The following is a 23024-nucleotide window of genomic DNA, read 5'->3' as shown; positions in this document are numbered from 1 at the left end:
TCCCGGGGCTAAGACATGGGAGGACCCCGACCGGTGGATCCATTGACTCTGGCACCAGAGGATCCCCGCTCTCTAGCGCCCTAGACTGAGGCAACAGAAGACCTCAGACCTGCTCCATCCTGAACTAGAGCACAGTGGGACCCGCGACCTGCCGTGGCCTCAGGCACTGGAGGACACCTGCAACGCCATGCGCTAGACTAGGCTACTGAAGGACCTCTCCCGCGGCTCAGCCCTGGACTAAGGCACCGGAGGATCCCTGCTCTGCCCCGCCCCGCGGTGTCCTGGACTGTGCACTGCAGAACCCCCACCCCTCCACACCCTGGACTCTGGCTCCCGAGGACCTGGGCCCTGGCTCGCCCTGAACTACTCCTGCCCCTCAGTGCCCTGGACTGCGGTTCCAGAGGACCTGGTCCTGGGGCAACTTGTGCTACCGCGTGGACTCCAGGACCCCAGTCCTTCCACGCCCTAGACCAAGACACGGGAGAACCTCTGACTCGCCGCCCCCGAACTAGGGCACCAGAGGACCCACACCTTGCCGTGCCCTGGACTACAGCACAGAAGGACCCCCGATCCGCCGGGCACTGGGCTCCTGCACAGAGGGACCCCCGCCATGGAGGTCTGCACTACCCCTGCCCCACCGCACCCTGGACTACTGCACGCCAAGACCCTCGCCTGAACACGCCCTACACTCTGGCATGGGGGAACCCGGCCCCGCAGAGCCCTGGCCTCTGGCATTGGAGGACTCCTCGGCTAGGTTCTGGACTCCTGCACCAGAGGACTCCTGCCCTGCCACACCCTGGACACCTGCACTAGAGAACCCTGCACCGTCGCCCCCTAGACTATGGCACGGGAGGACCCCCGCCACCGACTTCGGCACGGTAAGACCCCTGACCCGCCTTGCACTGGATTCCAGCACTGGAGGACCCCCTGCCACGGCGCTCTCTGGACTACCCCTGCGCCACCGCGTCCTGCACTACAGCACAGCAGGACCGCCGTCCCACCGCGCACTGGACTGAGGCACAGCAGCAACCGGGCCTCGTGGTTGGTGGACTGCAGGACGAGGTGACCCCCCGCCCCGCTGCGCGTTGGACTATGGCACAGGAGGACCACCATTCCCGCATGCCCTGGACCACTGCAGGACAGGTCCCCCACTCCGCCGCAGCCTGGAATATGGCACTGCAGGACCCCCGTCCTGCTGCTCCACGGACTCCACCACCGAAGACCCTCGCCCCCCTGCGCCCTGGACAAAGGCACGGGAGGACCCGGCTTCACCGCCCAGTGGGCTATCGCATAGGAAAACCCCCAGGCCACCCCCATCGCGCCAGAGACTCTGACAAGAGAGAACCCCTGCCCCCTGCTCCCCGGACTACAGCAAGGCAGGAACCACCCTCCTCCAGGATCCTCACTATGGCAACTGTGGACCCCCGCCCTGGCACGCCCTGGACTAAGTCACCGAAGGACCCCGACCCCACCACACAGTGAACTCCAGCACTGGAGGACCATTGCCTTACTGCGGACTCAAGCACTGGACTATCGCAGGGCAGGATCCCTGTCCCACCATGCCCTACGCTATGGCACGGGAGGACCCAGCCTCACTGAGCTCTGGACTCCAGCACCGGAGGACACCTACACGGAGGACTTCTGCTCCACCACGTCCTGGACTCCTGCACAAGAGAACCCCCGCCCCGCGGCACCCTGGATATAGCAAGGCAGGAATCCCGTCCTGCAGTGTTCTGGACTGCGGCACCTGAGGATCCACGCCCCATCGCGCCCTGGACTGCTGCTCCACAGGACTCCTGTTCCACTGCACCCTGGACTATGGCACCAGAGGACCCAGCTCCCGGCAGCCTGGACTATGGCACCAGAGGACCCAGCCCCTCACATCCTGGACTATGGCACCAGAGGACCCAGCCCCTCGCATCCTGGACTATGGCACCAGAGGACCCAGCCCCTCGCATCCTGGACTATGGCACCAGAGGACCCAGCCCCTCGCATCCTGGACTATGGCACCAGAGGACCCAGCCCCTCGCATCCTGGACTATGGCACCAGAGGACCCAGCCCCTCGCATCCTGGACTATGGCACCAGAGGACCCAGCCCCTCGCATCCTGGACTATGGCACCAGAGGACCCAGCCCCTCGCATCCTGGACTATGGCAGCAGAGGACCCAGCCCCCTGGCGTCCTGGACTAAGGCACAGTAGGACCCTGCAGCATCGTGTACTCCTGCACAGGAGGACCCTCGCAGGGCTGCGTCCTGGACTGAGCTACTGAAGGAGCCTCACCCCTGCCTCACCCTGGTCTAAGGCACTGGAGAACTCTTGCTCCGCAGAGCTGCGGACTCTTGCACAAGAGAACCTGCGCCCAGCCGTGCCCTGGACTGTGGCACAGTAGGGCCTACACCGGGCCATGGACTCCTGTACTGGAGGAAGAGTAGTAATAAATGTCCAGGTTTACAAGTTGAAAAGTAGCAGTCAATGTGCTACAATGGATGGATTTGATGTAAAATTACAAATGCTGAAAACATTATGTGTAATTGCCTAGCCAGATCAATTACACAAGACAAAGAAATAAAAGAAATCCATATAGGGAAGGAAGAGGTAAGATTGTTTCTGTTTTCTGAAAATATAATCTTAAGATACAGAAAATCTTTTTTTATTATTAATGTTCTATTTACTTATTTTTATAATATTTTATAAATAAACTTTATTCATATAGAACAGGCCAAACATCTGATATTCAAAAATGGCTACTGTTATAAAATCAGAAACATAGTCAGAGTGTTGGGAATATTGAAATTTCTAAATCTTTATGAATAACACAATCACTTAAGTTATATCCACAAAGAACAGAAAAGAGGCAAGCTTGAAAATATGAGGATAGAAAGATGTCACAGTGATGTGTTTTTAGAAACAGTAACTTCACCTCTAAGCAACTTTCAGGTAGGTGATAGCTAGCTCATAGGCACCAGAAATTCATAACAGAAATTAAATTACCCAAAAGGCACAGAAGAAAATGTTAACACAAGTATAAAAGTAATTTTATGTAAGGTTAAAACCTATTTTTAAAATGCTTCCAAATATGTAAAACTATACACAAATCCATTACACATTCAGCTTAAGTTTACCATTAAAAAGTGTACACACAATACTGTAACTGTAAATACATGCCACCGTTTATAATGTAGCATTTACCACCACAGCACCAAAAGATATTAACAGAAACCAACTCCCCACTAAAATCTAGGGAAAGGTTTTAGAGCTAGTGAAATAATTTATTGCAGACTGTATTTATTATAAAGAAACTATTGGCTCATTCTACTGTATCCACACTCCCTCACAATCTTAAGGGAGATACAATACATCCACTTTCTTCTCCTAAAATGATATTTAGCACATTTGACAAGGAGGAGTGGTCGCTTTACTCCTTTTTCTTATCTTTTTTCTTTTTCTTTTTTCTTTCTTTCTTTTTTTTTTTAAGAATAAATCACTTTCACAAAACTAAGACTCAAACTTTTTTGAAGCTCAGCTTGATTTGCTGGAACTACACAGAGACGTGTTTGATCACACAACAGCAACTGTACATCCTTCCAAGTCTGGAATATGGAATTGATGGAGGACACTTACTTGCTTAAAATGTATTTGATTATTCTGCATTTATGATAAAAATATCATCCAGGGATCATATTCAAGAGGGTAAATTTAGGATTACATGTTTCTAGAACATATAATATGTAATGCCATCCAAAACCAACAACAAACAACATAGAGCACTGAAACCGAAGAGCCACTTAAAATTTAGAATTAGGAAATTTCAATCTATAATTGTCCAACAATAAATGAGTTATAATATTTTTCTAATTAGAAAAATATCACCTAAGGTGGAAAGCCAGCATTTAGTTGGGGACTATGAGATACTACATCCTTGGTCTGGCTGGCCACCATTTTAAACACCACCACAGATCTCAAGGCATGAGACCTCTCACCAACAAAATCTATCCCTGCTATTGCACCTAGTGCCATCTCAATATGTGGCAGACTGCAAAAGTTCTAACTTAATCTGATAGATGCTCCTTTAGCATATAAAAGAGCTTGCTAAGTCCCTATTACCTGTAGCAGTCTATCAACTAAATATTTAAGAAGTCATTTCATAGGCAAGGTTTATGAATGACTTAGAAGTAAAATTAGTAATTTCTAAACCACTGTAGGGTTTTCTATGTTTTTAGAGATATTCCGAACACAGAGTTTTCCAAGGAGCTGTGAAAACAAGTACAAACGTACATAAGTAATTTTGTCAGTGATGTTTCTGTACTAATTTGGGGGAGACTTGTGGGCCATAAATAAATGAGATACACATCCTAAAAATAATGGTAAAAATTATCAAGTACCACTTTCAGATGGTTACTCAAGTATCAACTTGGTATGCAAGTAAGTTCACCGATTTCTTCACCTATGATTTCATACTCAAAGTGCTACATCTTACTTAGGTACTGATAACACTTAGAAACCTTTATAATCAGCCTCTTAAAGAAAATCCAGCCTTTTCAGATGGTAAACTTGTCTTTACTAACTTTAATGCCCGTAACTATTTCGATATAACCAAACAAAAATTTTTACAAATATATTCCTTACAGCTCCTGATTAACTTATTTTTTGATACATTTTGAGGCTAGTAACAAAATTTAGACCAGAATAGGTTTTCATATATCAAAAAAAAGGAAAGGAACACGGAGAGCACAGATGAGACGTATGGAGGCTCTATACTACAGACCCATCCTTGCTCTGTGCGGGAATCATCACAGGAATCGCGCCCATTCGACTTAGATTAGGGGCAGCTACCTTAGCAGGTGGGAGAGTCGGACTCTGAGGAGTGCGTTCAAAGTCTTCACTTGGTACTCGTTTATACTGAGTCTTGGAATATCCTTCCATGTTGGAAGGAGATATGGATCCCAGGGATGAATGATTACTGCCTATGTAGCTTCTGGCAGTGGACGTACGGCTCTTTGGAGGCGGCACATCTTCCTTGATATCGTGATGAACTTCCTTTTCATATTTTTCTTTTCTGCGCTTTTTACGACAGCAAAAGATGATAAGACCAATGAGCACTAGAGCAAGCAAAGTTCCTATAATGGCTCCTGCAATTAGTCCAGCTTTATTTGAAGGAGGGACAACGTTTACACGCAACAGGCACTGATCAGAGCCCACTCTGTTTCTGATGTACAGCTGTATGTCCCAGAGTACTCAGAAGAAGCATTTTTACAAATATAACAGATGAAGTCATTTCTGCTAACCATAAAGTGGGCATTTTCTGTGAGTCAGGCAATTTTTGCCACTCATACTGTAATGGAAGTGAACTTTCTTTTGGTTCACATTTTAATTTAAAGTCACTTCCAATTTCTTCTGATCCATCAACGTAACATCTTGTACCTGAAGGCTTACCAAGAACTACCAGCTGAATCTTCCTATTTGCAACACCAGGAGCTCTTTTCACTTTGCACTGATCTGTGCCAATATCTGACAGCTGAAAATTCGTTACATTTATTGATGCATCACCAGATTTGAGATCATTACTCTTAAAATGTACTCGGCCTTTCAGATCTGGATAGTAGTCATCATAAATTTTGTCTCCAGAATATAAAATAATCACTTGATCCACCTTCTGATTATCAGCTGGTGATATCAGCCACTCGATGTCCAGTGGTCCCTGGTCTTCAGGACTAAGCGTAAATTTGCATGGCAGATAGGCAGTTTCCCCTTTGGCTTTTTCAATCATCTGCTCAGGAGTAGTGATACTCCAACCTCTGATGAAATCCGCGACTCCGCACAGGAGCACGAAGCGCAGCAGGAGCGCCATGGTGGCTGCTGTGCCGTGGGCGGCGGCTGCAGGTAGGCGGCTCTCGTTCCAGGTCCTAGGCTCCCCGCGCCTGGCGCACTCAAGGTAGAGAAAATCTTAAAGACTCCACCAAAATAAACGGTTAAAGCTGATAAAGAAATTCAATAAAGTTAATAGTTACAAAATCAACATACAGATAGCATTATTGTTTCTATACATTAATGACAAACTATTACCTGAAAAATAAATTAATAAGGCAATTCAATTTATAATAGAATCAAAACAGATATAAAAATATATAAAAGACTTAGGAGTAAATTTAATCAAGAATGTGAAAGATTTGCACACTGAAAACTATAGCACATTGATAAAAAAATTAAAATGGCATAAATAAATGGAGAAACATCCTTTATTGATTGATTCAAAAATTAGTATTGTAAAAGTGTCAATGCTACCCAAAGCAATCTACAGATTAAATGCAACCACTATCAAATTCCCAGAAATAGAAAAATTACTGCTAAAATTTGTATGAAACCACAAAAGACCCTGACTAACCAAAGCAATCTTGAACAAAAAGAATAAAGCTGGAGGCATCAGACTACCCGATTACAAACTATATTACAAAGCTATAGTAATTAAAACAACATAGCAGTGGCATAAAAACAGACATGTAGAACAGTGCAAAGGGATATAGAACCCGTAAATAAATCCGTATGTCTGTGGTCAATTGACTTTTTGATAAAATAACTAAAAATACACAATGAAGAAAGAAAATTATTTTCAATAAATGGTGTAGAAAAAACTGACTATCCACATACAGAAGAATAAAATTTGACTTTTCTTTTGCTCTTTATACAAGCATGAAATCAAAATTAAAGACTTAAATGTAAAACTACTACAAGGAAATATACAAGAAGACTGTATGACATTGGCCTGAGCTATGATTTTCTGTAGATTATTCCAAAAGCACAGGCAACAAAAGCAAAAACACATGAATGAGATTGCATAAAACTAAAAAGCTTTTCCACAGGAAAAGAAGTGATAATAGAATGAAGAGAACCCACAAATGGGATAACATTTTTAAACCATACATCAGATAAGGGGCTCATATAATAATATATAAGTAACTCAACCTACTCAAAAATAAGAATAAAACTATGCTTATTAAAAAAAATAAGCAAAGAACCAGAATAGACATTTCATAAGGCATACAAAAGGCCAACAGGTACATGAAAAAATCATAAACATTTCTAATTATCAGAGAAATGCAAATCAAAGCCACAATGAGATATCACCTCACACATTTTACTAGGGCTATTATAAAAAAAGATGGAAGATAAGTGTTGATGAGGATGTGGAGAAAAAGAAACCCTGTGCACTGTTGGTAAGAATGGAAATTAGTACAGCCATCTTGGAAAACAGTATGAAGCTTCCTCAAGAAATTATAAATATATTTACCCTATGATCCATCAATCCCACTTCTGGATACGTGTCCAAAGGAATTTTAATCAGTATGTCAAAAACAGACATCTGCAATTTCATGTTCATTGCAGCATTATTCATAATACCCATGAATTAGAAACAACCTAAGTGCTTATCAACTGAAGAATAGATAAAAATATGTGGAAAACTTGGAACCCTTCTACACCACTGGTGAAACTTTAAATGTAAAGCAGTCTCGCAGTTCTTCAAATGGTTAAACATAGAGTTATCACGTGACCCAGCAATTCAACTCCTATGTGTTTACCAAAAAGAAAATAAAACAAATGCTACACAAACAGTAGTACACAAATGTTTATAGCAACACAAAGTAGAAAACAACAGAAATGTTCATCAGCTGAGGAGTGGATAAATAAAATGTGGTGTGTCCATAAAATAGAATCTTATTTAGCAAGAAAAGGTAAAAAACTGTTAATGCATGCTCCAAAATGGATGAACATTAAAAATATGTTAGGTGAAAGATGTGAGTAAAAAGTGACTATGTGTTATTATGATTCCATTTATGTGAAATGTCCAGAATAGACAAATTCATAGTCAGAAAGTAGACGAGTGGTTGCCTAGACTAGGAGGGGTTTAAAAAAGGCTGGAGAAAATGGGGAAAGATTGCTAATGGGTGCAAGTCTCTTTTAAGGAAAATAAAATGTTCTAAAATTGTATTATGATGATTATTTGTCCATCCAGTTAATATACTAAAAGAATTTGAAGTTTGTACTTTAAATGAGTGAATTACACAATGTATAAATTATATCTCAATAAAGCTGTGGAAAGTTAAAAGTATATGTAGGATGCCTACAAAAATACTACTTATCTTTATAAATGAATGAAATTCTGTCATTTGCAAAAACGTGGATGAATTTAGAGGACATTATGCTAAGTAAAATAAGCCAGACACAGAAAGACAAATATCTCATAGTATCACTTATATGTGAAATCCAAAACTGTGCACTCATAGAAGTTAAGAATAGAATGGTGGTTTATCAGAGGCTGAGCAGGGTGGGGGGCAGGGGTGGAAAAAGGGGAAATATTGAATGGGATAATGTTTCAGTTAGGAGAAAGACATTCTGGTGATATGGTGCACAGCAAAGTGACTGCAGTTACTCATAATGTAGTGCATATCTTAAAAGTGCTAAAATAGTACATTTTAAATGTTTCACCATAATGTAATACATATCTGAGGTGAAGGATACGTTATTTAGCCTAATTAGTCCATTTCACAATATCTACATGTATCGTACCACATTGTACCCTATATATATTTATTTACCAATAAAATCAACATTTTAAAAAGTGAGGAACACAGATGTGCTAGATCTTCATCTAAAGACATTTCTGAGAAAAATGTATCTGTTTTCTTTCAGAAGAAATTTACACTTAATAGATATTATGGTAACTAAAGTAAGGCAGATAATTTTGGCCATTAGCTTTTATTATGGGATAATCTCTTTTTGCTGACCTTGTAAAAGATGTGGCATATTAACAAGTAGGAACTTTTTTTTATCATGATCAGGTAAAGGTTCTGCAAGTTTCTATTTTGAATATTTCCCCAGGAATCACAAAGTGTGAATGCCTTTTATTTCAGAGGTCTAGCCCTAAATGGTTTAGTCAATTACATCATGCATTCTGAAATAAGTACTGGTGCATTTGGGAAGGTACTATATATAATTGTGTTTTAAATTTAACTATCATATAAATCTACTTTTCTAGTTAACAGTTTATATTTTATAGAGGCCCTCCATATATATAAGAGCTTTTCTGATAGTATGTCCATTAGATTTCAAAGATAAGTAAAGGAACAATTTTGCTTTTATTTATTATTATTATTATTTTTTAAGGCTAGTCAAGTGAAGCAGTGGGAGTGGAGAAGGAACTGCTTTAATTTTTATATGTTGGTGTTACAGGCTATATGTGACAGGCTGTATATTTTTCTGCTGAATTTTAGAAACAAAATGAAATATTTATTTCCTATTTCATTAGATTTAGGGATGATGATTACATTGAGGGGTTGGGACTAGACTGAAGGCACCACATCATCAATCACTTGGAAACAATATTTTGCCTATGTGTTATGTTATATTGACAAAAACTTTTATTGTGGCAGGCAATATAGCTCCCCATTGAAATATGTGGAAAATGTAGAGAAAAAAAGACAATATTAGTTATCAAGGGATATTTAGGCCTGAGATGCATGATGCTAATATTCAAAACATACACTTTTTAAAAATTAGATTTAAAATGTAAATTGAAGCAGGACATTTAGAAAAAGACATAATATCTACTATAAAAGTCCTGGGTTAGAAAAGTTAAAATGCTAAATGAAAAAATAATGCTTCTTGGGTGGCTTAAAATCGAATGTGAGACAGAAGATTACTCAGAAATTTTTTTAAGATTAAAAACATGTATACAGTTTCTTTGATATAAAATGAAATAAATGTCTGGATATAACTTTAACAGTAGAATAGGGAGACAAGGGCAACGAGCAGGTGTATGCAGAATAAAGTGAACATATTATTGTAATAATGAGAGGGACAGAGTTGAATGATTGCTCTTGGAGACAAGGGATTTTGATGTCTAAGTTAATGACAAATCTTTTGTTTGCAAGTTTAAAAATGTAACTTAAACCTGGTGAAGGAATAAAGGGTGGTTGGAGGGATGATTCTTTGTACACTAAACTTATTTTAATGACTAATGAATTAATCATAAGTTCAAATGATTTTATGGAGGCCCTTTCTTTATTTGATATTTCTGGACTCCTTTTTTCTTTGTGTGTGCTCCATTTTTACCTACTTGAACAATTTTTATCCCCAAAATTTAGGAAACTCTGTAACCAAATGTTCCAACATGATATAATCCCTGAAGGCATTTGCAGCTGGGGGAGTAGGGGAAAAGGGGTTTCTCTTTCAACAAATGCATGTTAACCTCGGTGAAAACTCAGAAGTTTAAACATGGTCCCCCTTGGGTCATGTGGCTACCCCAGGACCAATCATTGCACCAGACATAGGAGATAATCTCAAAAGCCAGGTTGGAGTCAAGGTTCTCCAGTGGAATTTCCACTTTAGAAATCAGTTTTGTCAGGCTTTGTGTTTGCATATTACAGACATGATAGCCATATAGCTATCTATTCCAGTAGAGATGAAAACCTAAGAGCATATGCCCATTCAAAAGATTTTACATGAATCTTCATAGCAGCTTTACTTGCAACAGCCAAAACCTGAAAACAGTCCAAATATCCATGGACAGGTGAATTTGTGACTTATAAACTTACTATGGTATCTGTATATAATGAAATAATACTCCCTAGTAAGAACAGAACAATTGATACATGTAGCAACATGAATAAATCTCAAAAACAGTGATGCTGAGTGATCAGAAAGTATACATACCCTATGATTTTATGTATTTGGAAATAAAAACTCACGGATAGTGACTAGAAGTGGATCAGTGGTTGCCTGTGGATGGAATGGGGATAGGCAGGAAAAAGTGAGTAGAAAAAGCACAAGGAAACTTTGGTGGTAAAGGTAATGGATATGTTTGCTATTTTCATATGTTGTTGGTTTTGTAGAGCTACAAATGCCAAGAATTATCAAAATGTACAATTGAAGTATGTGCAGTTTATTGCATGTAAATAAACCTTTTAAAAATTAACCGATACAAATTGACTTACATGACCAGAAAGCTCTTGAAAACCTCTCCTGTTTTCTCACCTATTTTTATTCTTGCATGCCCTTATAGACTACGTTAACACATTTCTCATCTTACCGTTATTTTGTGTCTACATTTCACCAAGTCAATATAACTATCACCATAATTTCTTGGTTTCTCTTTAGTTCATTAGTAATTATGAGTAATGTATTGAAATGTTAAAGATATGTTCATGCATTCAGAATCCTCTGCTCTCTGATCCACATAATAGTGAATTATGCTCTCAATAATTACACAGTATTGTGCTTTTTTTTTTTTTTTTTTTTTGAGATGGAGTCACACTTGGTTACCCAGGCTGAAGTGCAATGGTGCATTCTGGGCTCACCGTAACCTCCACCTCACGGGTTCAAGTGATTTTCCTGCCTCAGCCTCCTGAGTAGCTGGGATTACAGGCATCTGCCATCATCCCCGGCTAATTTTTGTATTTTTATTGGAGACAGGGTTTCACCATGTTGGCCAGGCTGGTCTTGAACCTCTGACCTCAGGTGACCTGCCTGTCTTGGCCTCCCAAAGTGCTGGGATTACAGGCATGAGCCACCACCCCCGGCCAGAATATTGCTACTTTTGCAAATAGCTACAGTTGACCCTGATCTGGACTTTGAGTTGATCACAGCTTTGTAAAAGAGGATAGCATTGTAAAACTGCAAAATTAGATTAATAATAACATAGAATGCTTTCAGTATAAGAAATAATACTATCCTAAACAAAAATAAATAAATAAAACTGGAGGAATTATATTATCTAACTTCATATTATACTACAGAATTACAGTAACCAAAAGAGTAGGGTACTGGCATAAAAAGAGACCCATAGATCAATGAAACACAATAGAGAACCCAGTAACAAATCTACATACCTACAGTGAACTCATTTTTGACAAAGGTGCCAAGAACATACACTGGTGGGAAATGGTGTTGAAAAAACTGGATATCCATATGCAGAAGAATGAAAACAGACTAGTATCTATCACTGAATACAAAAGTAAAATCAAAGTTGATTAAAGATGTAAAGCTAAGACCTCAAACTATAAAACTAGTACAAAAAAACTTTGGGGAAAATCTCCAGGATATTGGTCTGGGCAAAAATATCTTGAGCAATACCCCACAAGCACAGGCAACCAAAGCAAAAATGGACAAATGGATCACATTAAGTTAAAAAGCTTCTGCACAGAAAATGATACAATCAACAAAGTTAAGAGACAATCCACAGAATGAGAGAAAATATTTGCAAACTACTCATCCAACAAAGGATTAATAATCAGAATATATAAAAAGCTCAAACAACTCTTTAAGAAACAATCTAATAACCTGGTTAAAAAAAAAGGGGGCAAAAGATTTGAATAGATATTTCTCAAAAGAAGACCTACAAATGGCAAACAGGTATAAGAAAAGGTGCTCAATATCACTGATCATCAGAGAAATGCAAATCAAAACTACAATGAGATATCATCTCACCACAGTTTATAAGACTTGTATGCAAAAGACAGGCAGTAACAAATGCTAGCAGGGATGCAGAGAAAAGGGAACACTTGTACATTGCTCCTGGGAATGTAAATTAATAAAACCACCAAGGTGAACAGTTTGGATGTTTCTCAATAAACTAAAAGTTGAGCTACCATATGATCTAGCAATCCTACTGCTGGGTCTATACCAAAAATAAAGGAAATCAGTATGTCAAATACATATCTGCACTCCCATATTTTTTGCAGCACTGTTTACAAAACTAAGATTTGGAAGAAACCTTAGTGTCCATCAACAGATGAATGGATAAAGAAAATGTGGTACATATACACAATGGAGGACTATTCAGCTGTAACAAAGAACAAGATCCAGTCATTGTCAGTAACACTGATGGAACATTATGGATCATTATATTAAGTGAAATAAGCCAGGCACAGAAAGACAAATGTTACATGTTCTTACTTATTTGTGGGATCTAAAATCAAAACAAACTCATGGACATAGAGAGTATAAGGATGGTTATCAGAGGCTGGGAAAGGTAGTTGGGGGGGGGGGATTTTGTTGGAAGGTGGGGATGGTTAATGGGTATAAAAATAGAGAGTTAATAAGACCTACTATTTTATAGCACAATAGGGTGACTATATCCAATAATAATTTCATTGTACATTTTGAAATAACTAAGACTGTAATTGAATTTTTTTATAACTTGAAGGATAAATGCTTGAGGGGAGGGATACCCCATTCCCCAAGATGTGCTTATTTCACATTGCATGCCTGTATCAAAACATCTCAGGGACCCCACAGATACATACACATACTATGTACCCACAACGTTTTTAAACAATCTAATACAATTTTTTAAATGGCTCTTATTTTTTGTTACCTTCAATTATTGTAAAATATATTCTATTATTTATGATTTGCCTTGTTTGAAAACAAATTTTAAAAACACTATTTAAGACCAGATAAATGGACTAGGAGTAACTTGCATAAAAATGACAGAAATTGCTGCTACTTCTTCTAATTATTGAGATGGTATTTCCATATTTGTGAAATTATCTGTGATAGAAAATTGAATTGTTTCCAACATTATTTTTCATAATTAAACATGTTATATTGCTACTTCTTTAAAAGTAGCCTTTAAAATATTACCAATCTATTTTAAAGTCTACTTGCCAAAACATTAAACTATTCTTAAAAAAAGTAATTTATTTAATTACCTAACATCCTCAAGCAATGTCCTAATTTTCTCAAGCAATTATCTGATTTTTCTCAAGCAATTGATATTAGCAAGTTGTGCTAGCTAACTGCTGAGAATCATTGTCTACATATGAGATAAATCATCTATCAATCCTTTAAAGAAGACTTTATGAGCCATAGAGATTGTAGTCCAATCTGTATCACTGACTTTAAACATTGGATAATTGACACTCCGTGTTGTCTGTAAGCCTATTTCACAGCAGCTGAGTGATGTTAATAGGTACTTCTTGGAGTGCCATTTTCCTTATAACCCTTAGATTAATTCAGATTGACTGAGTTCTGTGTCAGTGGAAATTGCCAGAATTATATCATGGTGCTTTGCATCTAGTTTCACTTTTCCAAAAGCCTACACAGATTTCAGATGTTTAGAAAATAGCTCTTGTTTTCCTTCTGGGTAATCTTTTTCATGTCACCACTCTTGTCAGCATCTGCATTGGGCAAATTTCCTAGGACCTCCCTTCTGCGTCTTTTAAAATATGAAAACAAAATCAATGTAGCGCAGCAAGCCAGGGAAAGTCTGCTTTGATTGACTTACGGCCATAGTCACCCAGCAGTTCCTTCAGATGTGGCTTCCCAGGTCAGCCACTGAGCCCACCGCTGTCCTCCTGCCTGCAGAAGTGGCTCTGTGAGCCATTTGAGGAGAAAATGGGGGACTTTGGGCTTCAGCCCGAGGAGAACACGGTGGAGATGTAGGAGCCCCTGGGCGTCCGCAGGTTAACTGAAAACATGAGAGGACACAAGCACGGGACCAAGTGTGTCACTAACCTGTAAAGTACTCTCACCAAGCCGACTGGGCACTTTGTCTGAGTGCTTGCCTTTGCCACCACTGTGTGCAGGAATGCCTGGGGCACGACTGGGCCATCCCAGTGTTCTTATTTCTATACATTCCAAGGTTACCCGTCAGCAAAACGCCAGAGGCTGGCAGACACAGCGGAGCATCCTGCAGTAGGGATCCGAAGCCGTGGAATCTCCAAAGGACCACTTGACCGCGTCCCAGAAGCTCTAGCTCAGGCTGGACATTGCCCAGAAAGCCCACATCGTCTTTGGCAAGACCTCCCGGATTGTGGTTTTGATTTGCATTTCTCTGATGGCCAGTGATGATGAACATTTTTTCATGTGTCTGTTGGCTGCATAAATGTCTTCTTTTGAGAAGTGTCTGTTCATATCCTTCGCCCACTTTTTGATGGGATTGTTTGATTTTTTCTTATACATTTGTTTAAGTTCTTTGTAGATTCTGGATATTAGCCCTTTGTCAGATGGGTAGATTGCAAAATTTTTCTGCCATTCTGTAAGTTGCCTGTTCACTCTGATGGTAGTTTCTTTTGCTGTGCAGAAGCTCTTTAGTTTAGTTAGATCCCATTTGTCAATTTTGGCTTTTGTTGCCATTGTTTTTGGTGATTTAGACATGAAGTCCTTGCCCATGCCTATGTCCTGAATGGTATTGCCTAGGTTTTCTTCTAGGGTTTTTATGGTTTTAGGTCTAACCTTTAAGTCTTTAATCCATCTTGAAAAGTTAATAATAATAAAAATAATAATATGGAAGAAATTTAAAAAAAACCTCCCGGAGACCAGGAACTTGGGGCGCGCGGCCTGAGATCACCCCAAGCTCTGGGTGCCTTCCTGTCCTTCTGCTTCTTCCTTGGCCGCTTTAGGGGGCGCGCCTCGCCGTGGGTCTCCCTGCGGGCGGCGCGGTGGTGCTCCTGGATGTCACCTCCAGGCGCTTTTGAGACTGCGGCCGGCACCGGGCACCAGGCACCTGCGGATTGGCCTCCCCACGCCGGGTTCAGGGACCTCCAGCGCTCCGCGGTGCAGGCTGCAGGCGACCTCAACGTGGAGCTGCTGCCAGCGCCACAGGCCCCAGGGGAGGCCCAGGATGCTGCTTCCCCGCCCCAAGAAGGGCAGTTTGGAGGAAAGTCTTTGGCCTGATGGAAGGCGGCGCCCATCGGGGGCGGGGCTGAGAACTAGGCTGGCGCCGCTGCCTGGTAAGCGGGGACCAAGAGGCCCACGGCCTCCATCAGGAACCAGGTGCTTCTCCAAATCCCGGACGTCCAGGAGGAACAACAGCGTCAAGCTGGCCGACACCAGGAACACCCAGAAGTCCCCGCTCCTGTCTGTCCTTCCGCACTCAGGAGCGGGGATGGCCACAGGGACACCATCCGCCCACAAACCGCTGGCGTTTGCTGCCATGGTGCGCGGAGATGCGGTCCCCGAGGAGGCCACTTTCGGCCAGGACGCCGGGATCGTATCAGCGGCACATCCCGCGCTGACACTCAGTATTGACTTTCCCCGGACATTGCTGGATTTTTTTCCTTTTTAAAACAATTTTGCAGTGGGAGAACAAAAAAGGGCATCCTCGGAGCTTTTACAAAATTCTCCTGGACCTGTGGTTCTATGGTGTTCACCTCTGCGTTTTACTGACCACTAATGGGCCAGAGCTCCTAAGGCCTATAAGGGCCCAACCCAGCGCTTTAGACACCCCTGAGGGACACTCGCGGCTCAGGAGGATAAAGGTTCTCAGGGGCCTGCTGTGAGGAGGACATGCAGCCCCTCGGCCACCACATCTTCCTCCATTCCAGCCTGGAAAGAGAGACCTTGCCCTCCACCTTACAGGCCTTCCTGACCCTGGGACCCACTCTAGAGGCCACGCGCACTTCCACTGCCAAAGCAATGACACAGGAGATGGAAAGAAATTCTTGGCCAGGCGCGGTGGCTCACGCCTGTAGTCCCAGCACTTTGGGAGGCCAAGGCGGGCAGATCACGAGGTCAGGAGATCGAGACCATCCTGGCTAGCAACGTGAAACCCCGTCTGTACTAAAAACACCCAAAAGGTGGCCGGGCTTGGTGGCGGGCTCCTGTAGTCCCAGCTACTCGGGAGGCTGAGGCGGGAGAGTGGCGTGAACCCGGGAGGCGGAGCTTACAGTGAGCCGAGATTGCACCACTGCAGTCCAGCCTGGGGGACAGAGCGAGACTACGCCTCAGAAAAAAAAAAAAAACTTGCCTTCACTATATGCGTAAGTAATTTCTCTATTAGAGCCAAGAGTTGGGCCCACACCGCCAGCTGACACATGAAAGTGTGGCAACGATGTGGTGGTGTCTCTGTGTGGCAGCGTGGTGGTGTGTCTGTGTGGTGGTGTGTCCGTGGAGCAGAGTGTCTGTGTGGTGCTATGTCCATGTGGTGGTGTGTTCACGTATCTGCATGGTGATGTCTCCGTGTGACAGTGTGTTTGTGTATCCGTGTGACAGTGTCTGTGTGTCCTTGTTTCCACATGGCAGTGTCTGTGTGGTGGTATCTGACAGTGTGGAGGTGTGTCCATGTGACAGTGTGGTGGTGTGTCTGTGTGTGGCAGTGTCCATGTGGCAGTGTGTTTTTGTGTTCGTGTGTGATGGTGTGTCCATGTGACAGTGTAGTGATGTCTCGTGTGTGTGTCCCTGTAATAGTGTGGTGGTGTGTCCATGTGGTGATGTCTCCGTGTGTCTGTGTGTCCTGTGATAGTGTGGTGTTGTGTCCGTGTGGTGATTTCTCCGTATGTCTGTGTGTCCGTCCATGTGAATGTGCCAGTGTGTCCGTGTGATGGTGTGTCCGTGTGGTAATGTCTCCGTGTGTCTGTACATGTGACAGTGTGGTGGTGTGTCCGTGTAACAATGTGGCGGTGTTCCCTTCCCGGCTTGCGGAGCTGGCGTCTTTCCCTCTCAGCCCAGGACGCCCCAGGAGACCCCCAGCTTGGAGGGCAGGAGGTGGCTTCTGTGGAGGGAGGCGCAGGGAGCCCCAACAGCCGAGTTTTGGGGTCCCCTGCATTGGGTGGGAGTGAGGAGAAAGGCGCCGGGGCAGCCAGGACAAGCCTAGGCCTGCCCTAAGGAAGTGACCCACTCCGGGCCTGCATTTTGGGGCGAGCACTCCAGCTCGGTCATCTAGTCCTAAGTCCTTTGTGTGCCGTGGAGATTGCTGAGTTTTGAAGAAGGGAAGGTCATCTTTGTAGCAGAAAGCCTGATGTGTTTCTCTATTGCTGTCACTTTTCAGCCTCATGGCTGGCGAAACATCAAACATTGGGCACCTTCTGCCAAGAAAACTCCCGGAAGAAAATGTGGGGACTGGCAGTATCCAACCAGAGGAGTCACACACACATTTCTGTTTGGTTGGAGATCGGCCGTTTTTCCCTGTGGGTGGGGGAAGCACAGCAGCTCTGCAGCGGGAAGGGGGGTTCTGTGTGGCCATGAAGGTCCTGGCCCGGGGCGGAGGGGCGAGAGGTGATGTGCGGTGAAAGGCTGTGCAGGGCAGCGGGCCGTGTGCATCGCCCCTACTGCCGGGCGCCCAGGAGGAGGACAGGTCCCGGCCTGGCAGGAGCAGAGGCGACAGGGCTGGAGTCCCCGCACCAGGCTTGAGGGCCGGCGGAGCCGCAGGCTGTGGCGGAGGGGGACTCCTGGGCACCTGGTGGGTGTCCCCATGACCAGGATGCACACCGGGCTCCGGAGGCCAGGCGGACCAAGCTAGGGGTGCCAAGGGAGGCTCGAGGTTCCCGCGGTGGGAGGTGGGTCCCTGGACCCTGGTCTCCTGCTGCTGTCCCGCACATGGGCCGCCTTCGCTCAGGGGTGCCCCGCCAGGGTTGCCTATCTGGGACCTCAGCGCAGCTCCTAGCGGGCGGGAGGCTGAGGCAGAGGCCTCAGGGCCCAGCTGGGTCTGCAGTTTCCACCACTCGTGAGGCAGGGCAAGCTCAAGCTGTGCCACCCAGGCAGGAAACCCTCCGACCTTGCCAGCTTTGGCGCCAGCCTTGGTGACTCTCTCCAGCTCAGCTTCAACACCTTTCAACAGTTCTGTGTTCTCTATTATCACAAGAATTCTTTCTGTATTTCCTATCCTTTATCAAATAGGAATTTAAATATGCATATGGAGTGATTATCACAGTTGAAACATTAAACAATATACAATTTCATGTGTCCTTTTTTGTTTAATGTATAATTTTCTAAGAAGTAAAGTTATGACTCTACTGCAAATATAAGATAAACACATATCAACAATGTTTTTCAACTCAATAAGCGATGAGGGTTCCAGTAACAGGTTCAAATCATTGCAAGAACATTAAAGGAGCTTTACGGCCAATGTTAACATCAGATCGCTGGGTACTTACAGTACTGGTTAGTATCCAACATAGCCAGAAGCTGTCATCTTTGTGAGTTCTCTCTTCCATGGCACAGAAATGATGTGTTTTTCTACTGTACAAAATATTTATCTTTCTACTACTTCTGCACATAAAAATATTGCTAGTCAGAAAAGACCAGAATTGCACTGAAAGAAAATCTCAGTAATATCTCTCACCTGTATTCTTACTTTTTCTTCCTTTATGAAATATCTTTCAACTGCATTTTCTATCTGAAGGTTTACAGAGAGAGGGATGAAAATGAATAAAAGCATAGTAAGTGAATATTTTGATAACATTTTGCAGCTTTATTCATGTCTAACGAACATAAAACACACTTCCAATATTTAAAGTGTAAATGAGATGAATTGGATATGTACATGTGCCCATTAATCACCATGAAGGAGACAATGAGCATATCCAATACTCTCAAAGCTTCCCAGTTCTCTTTTGTAATGCACACTCATACCTCTCAGGTGTGAAGTATTGAGCTTCACACACACACACACACACAAATATATACTGGGATATCTAATTGTTTCAGAAGCATTTGTTGAAAATGTTATGTCCATGAATGGTCTAAGAACTTTATCAAAAATTAGCTGATAGATGATATACATGTGTATATCTATATTTGTACTACATTGTCTTAAGTATTACTGTAATGTTGTAAGTCTTGAATCCAGGTGCTGTTAATTCTCCAGCAGCACCTGGTTTCAAAGTAACTGTTTCCTTTCAAAGTAATTTGCCATTATAGGTCCTGTACGCATCGAGGTACATTTCAGAATTTTAGTTTCTCAATTTCTAAAATAAGAAATCCAGCTGTGATTTGATTGGAATCGTTATAGATCAATGTGGAAAGAGTAGACATCTTAACAATATTGAGATTTATGACTCATAATTTCCATTTATTTAGGTCTCATTTATTTTAGCAGTATTTTATTTAGCAATATTTTGTAGTTTTGTAGTTTTGCTGGTTTATCTCTAAGTACTACATATTTTGATATTTACAATAATATTAAAATTATGGTAATATTAATGCAAATGTTGTTTTATTTTTTCCTCCATTGTCAGGTAGTTTTAAATCATAATTTAATTGTATGATAAAACTGAATTTTGCGAGAAATGTATACATGTTGTATATATACTTTTTTTCAGTTTGGCAGATTGACTGCATTATCATATCATAATTTAAAATTGCACTAATTACCACTCAGCCTCCTCTCAAGGACAATATATCAAAATATATATCATGTTTCAGTTTACTTAGCATCATGAAACTCTCATATTGCACTGACTTTTGGAAACCTGGAATAATAATGTAAATGTCAGTTCACAGGCGACATGAGTACATGCGACAATTCTCTAAATATCGACCTATCGCTCTTTAATTCTATGTTAATATTGTCAATTTTTTCCTACTCTTGCAACTCTCTTATGCAGCTTATTGACTTTTAGTTCAATTCCTTCCCTGTTTTTCCCCCTAATCTACTTTCTAATATTTTACTGATGTTGTGCTCCTTTTTATTTGGACACTTTTAAAAAGCTGTGTAATTTCTCCTTTGTATTAAAATGCAAATCCATATCCAAAATAAATGAGCGGAGGGACCAAACAGATGTTTGTGCAGCGTGTCCATTAGCAATATTATTCACAATAATCAAAGGGAGGGAGCAGCCCATGTGAATATTGATGGATGAGTGGTTAAACAAAATGTGGTATATACGGCAACATAATAATATTCAGCCTTAAAATATATTCTCACACATGCTGCGAAATAGATGAAACTTGAAGTCATGCTAAGTGAAATAAGCCAGTCAGAAAAATTCAAACATTCTGTCATGCCACTTCTATGAGTTACTTAGTGAAATCTGTAGAGACAGAAAGTAGAATGGTGATTGCTGGGGGGAAGGAGAGGGAGAGGAATGGGAAGTTGGTGTTCAATGAGTAAAGCATTTTAGTTGGAGAAGAAGACAAGTTTTGGAGGTCTATGGTGGTGACTGTTGCACAATAGTGCAAATATACTGAATGCCACAAAACTGTGCACTTAAAGTGATTAAAAAGGTAAATTTTATGTTGAGTATATCTTTCCAGAATTATAAATCTGCCATCACAATATAGAAATAGAATATATTATATAGCATTAGATGATGATATTTTACACATTTGCACATAATTAGAATTTCAAAGCCTTAATTTCAGATACGGTAGTCTAAGACATAAGAATATTGATGTAAGAAAGCCGTAAGAAATGTTTATTTTCAATCAGATTTACTAAAAAATTTTATTGAACTGGTCAATTTTCTTTGCCAATATTACCGTATTCTTATTTCTAGTAATAGAGGTGTGAGAAAGCATCAAGGAAACTTAAATTGCATTCTCATACTGATGGCATACAATAATTCTGAAAACAGCAGGAGTTATGTATATCCCCCATAAGTAAAACATGAGTAACACAACACAACAAAAATTAATAGGAGACAATTCAAATAATGGTGACTTGTTATTCTTATCTAGTTAAGTACTATTCTTTTCTAACAGGAATTTGCTATTTCAAATATATTTTCTGAGATGTCTATATATTTTGAGATGACATACAAACTTGAGTCAATGACATAGAATTTTACAAATCACACAGCTTATTCTGCGGCCATTTCTTTTGACATTTTCTCTAAACTACTAAAGAGGCATTAATGATCCATAAATTATATTACCTACATTTACAGCATTTAAAATGTGTTCAGCATGAAATATTAGCTACAGGGTAAGCTAAATAAATTAAACATGGAATAAAGATTTATCCTTAAATATAAATTACAAGAAAACTTTGATATTAGTTTTTCACAAGTGAAGCATTCTTATAAAATGTCATAACTTTTTTGGGGAAACTCTGGGAAAAACGGAGAAACTCTGAGGGGTTTTAAGTATCTTTCCTGAAGCTACAGACTCCATAACCTGTCTTTACAGGGAACTCCTGCAGCTCAGACAGAAATGAGTGGCTGAGATTCCTGGTTGCATAGCAGAGCTTCTCATCCAAACCCTTTCCCTTTTTAGTGTCTGTGTATCAGTATAAAAGTTCTATAAACTGTAGTTACTTATTTTAATCCCAAAGCACAGTAACAACATATTTCATCCAAGGGTTGGCAGTTTCTGTGAGTGTTTTGTCTAATTCTCCAAAACTCTATCTACAGGATTCCAAAGAGCCTAAAAAGTAAAATATTTTAAAAAGGGGAAAGGGAGAAAGGGAAAGAAAATAAAATTAATAGCCCATTCTGTCACTGTTATTAAACACCAGAATACCTTTCTGTTAATCTAATTAAAATTAGTGACATCATTTAACATTTATGTCTTCAACAAAAGTTTGGAATCCTGAAAAACACATTTAATTTCCTAATAAATATATTTGAATTGAATTGAAATCCTTACATATTACTTTAAATAAAGAACACAAGATGATTTATGATGTAGAAAATTCTATCCCTCATTGTCCAAAATCTAACAGTTAAATTGAACTTGTTAAATAATATTTTTGGCCAGGCATGTGGCTTACACCTAGAATCCCAATACTTTGGGAGGCAAAGGCAGGTGGATTGCTTGAGCTCAGTAGTTGCAGACCAGGCTCGGCAACATGGTGAAACCCAATCTTTCCAAAAAAAAAAAAAAAAAAAAAAAATTTAGCCAGGCGTAGTGGCTTGCCTGCCTGTAGTCCCAGCTACTCAGGAGGATGAGGTGGGAGGATCACCGGAGCCTGGGGAAGCTGGGGCTGCAGTGAGCCATGATTGTGCCACTGCACTCCAGCTTGGGCAACAGAATGAGACCCTGTCTCAAAGAAAGAAAGAAAGAAAGACAGATAAGAAAGAAAGAGAAAGAAAGAAGAAAGAAAGAAAGAAAGAAAGAAAGAAAGAAAGAAAGAAAGAAAGAAAGAAAGAAAGAAAGAAAGAAAAAGAAAGGAAGGAAGGAAAATTAATAGTTTTGCTGCCAATAATCTTTATGGAATTTTGCTTTAATGAAATAGATTTAACTAAGTAGTGACATGATCTGCTTAAGTGTATTGACCCTAGCAATCAGAGGCCTCCGTATCCCCACAATGACTTAACAGTTACATTTGACAAGCCTTGATTCTCCTAACCTACACAGAGCATAGTC

General features: G+C 41.3%; 1 protein-coding gene across 1 annotated transcript; it reads right to left on the bottom strand.

Annotated features, from left to right (window-relative positions):
* Positions 1 to 4537: 4537 nt before the first annotated feature.
* LOC129527066 (coxsackievirus and adenovirus receptor-like) lies at positions 4538 to 21698 on the bottom strand. The gene is given in 4 exon segments (XM_063698412.1): positions 4538 to 5212; positions 5215 to 5259; positions 5262 to 5977; positions 19060 to 21698. Coding segments are annotated over 3 exon segments (1092 nt in total). The 5' UTR covers positions 5851 to 5977; positions 19060 to 21698; the 3' UTR covers positions 4538 to 4754.
* Between the last annotated feature and the right edge of the window lie 1326 nt (positions 21699 to 23024).

This window comes from Gorilla gorilla, chromosome 16 (assembly GCF_029281585.2).
Source record: "Gorilla gorilla gorilla isolate KB3781 chromosome 16, NHGRI_mGorGor1-v2.1_pri, whole genome shotgun sequence".
Classification (NCBI taxonomy): domain Eukaryota; kingdom Metazoa; phylum Chordata; class Mammalia; order Primates; family Hominidae; genus Gorilla; species Gorilla gorilla.
This window is presented reverse-complemented; position numbering and strand designations above follow the sequence as displayed.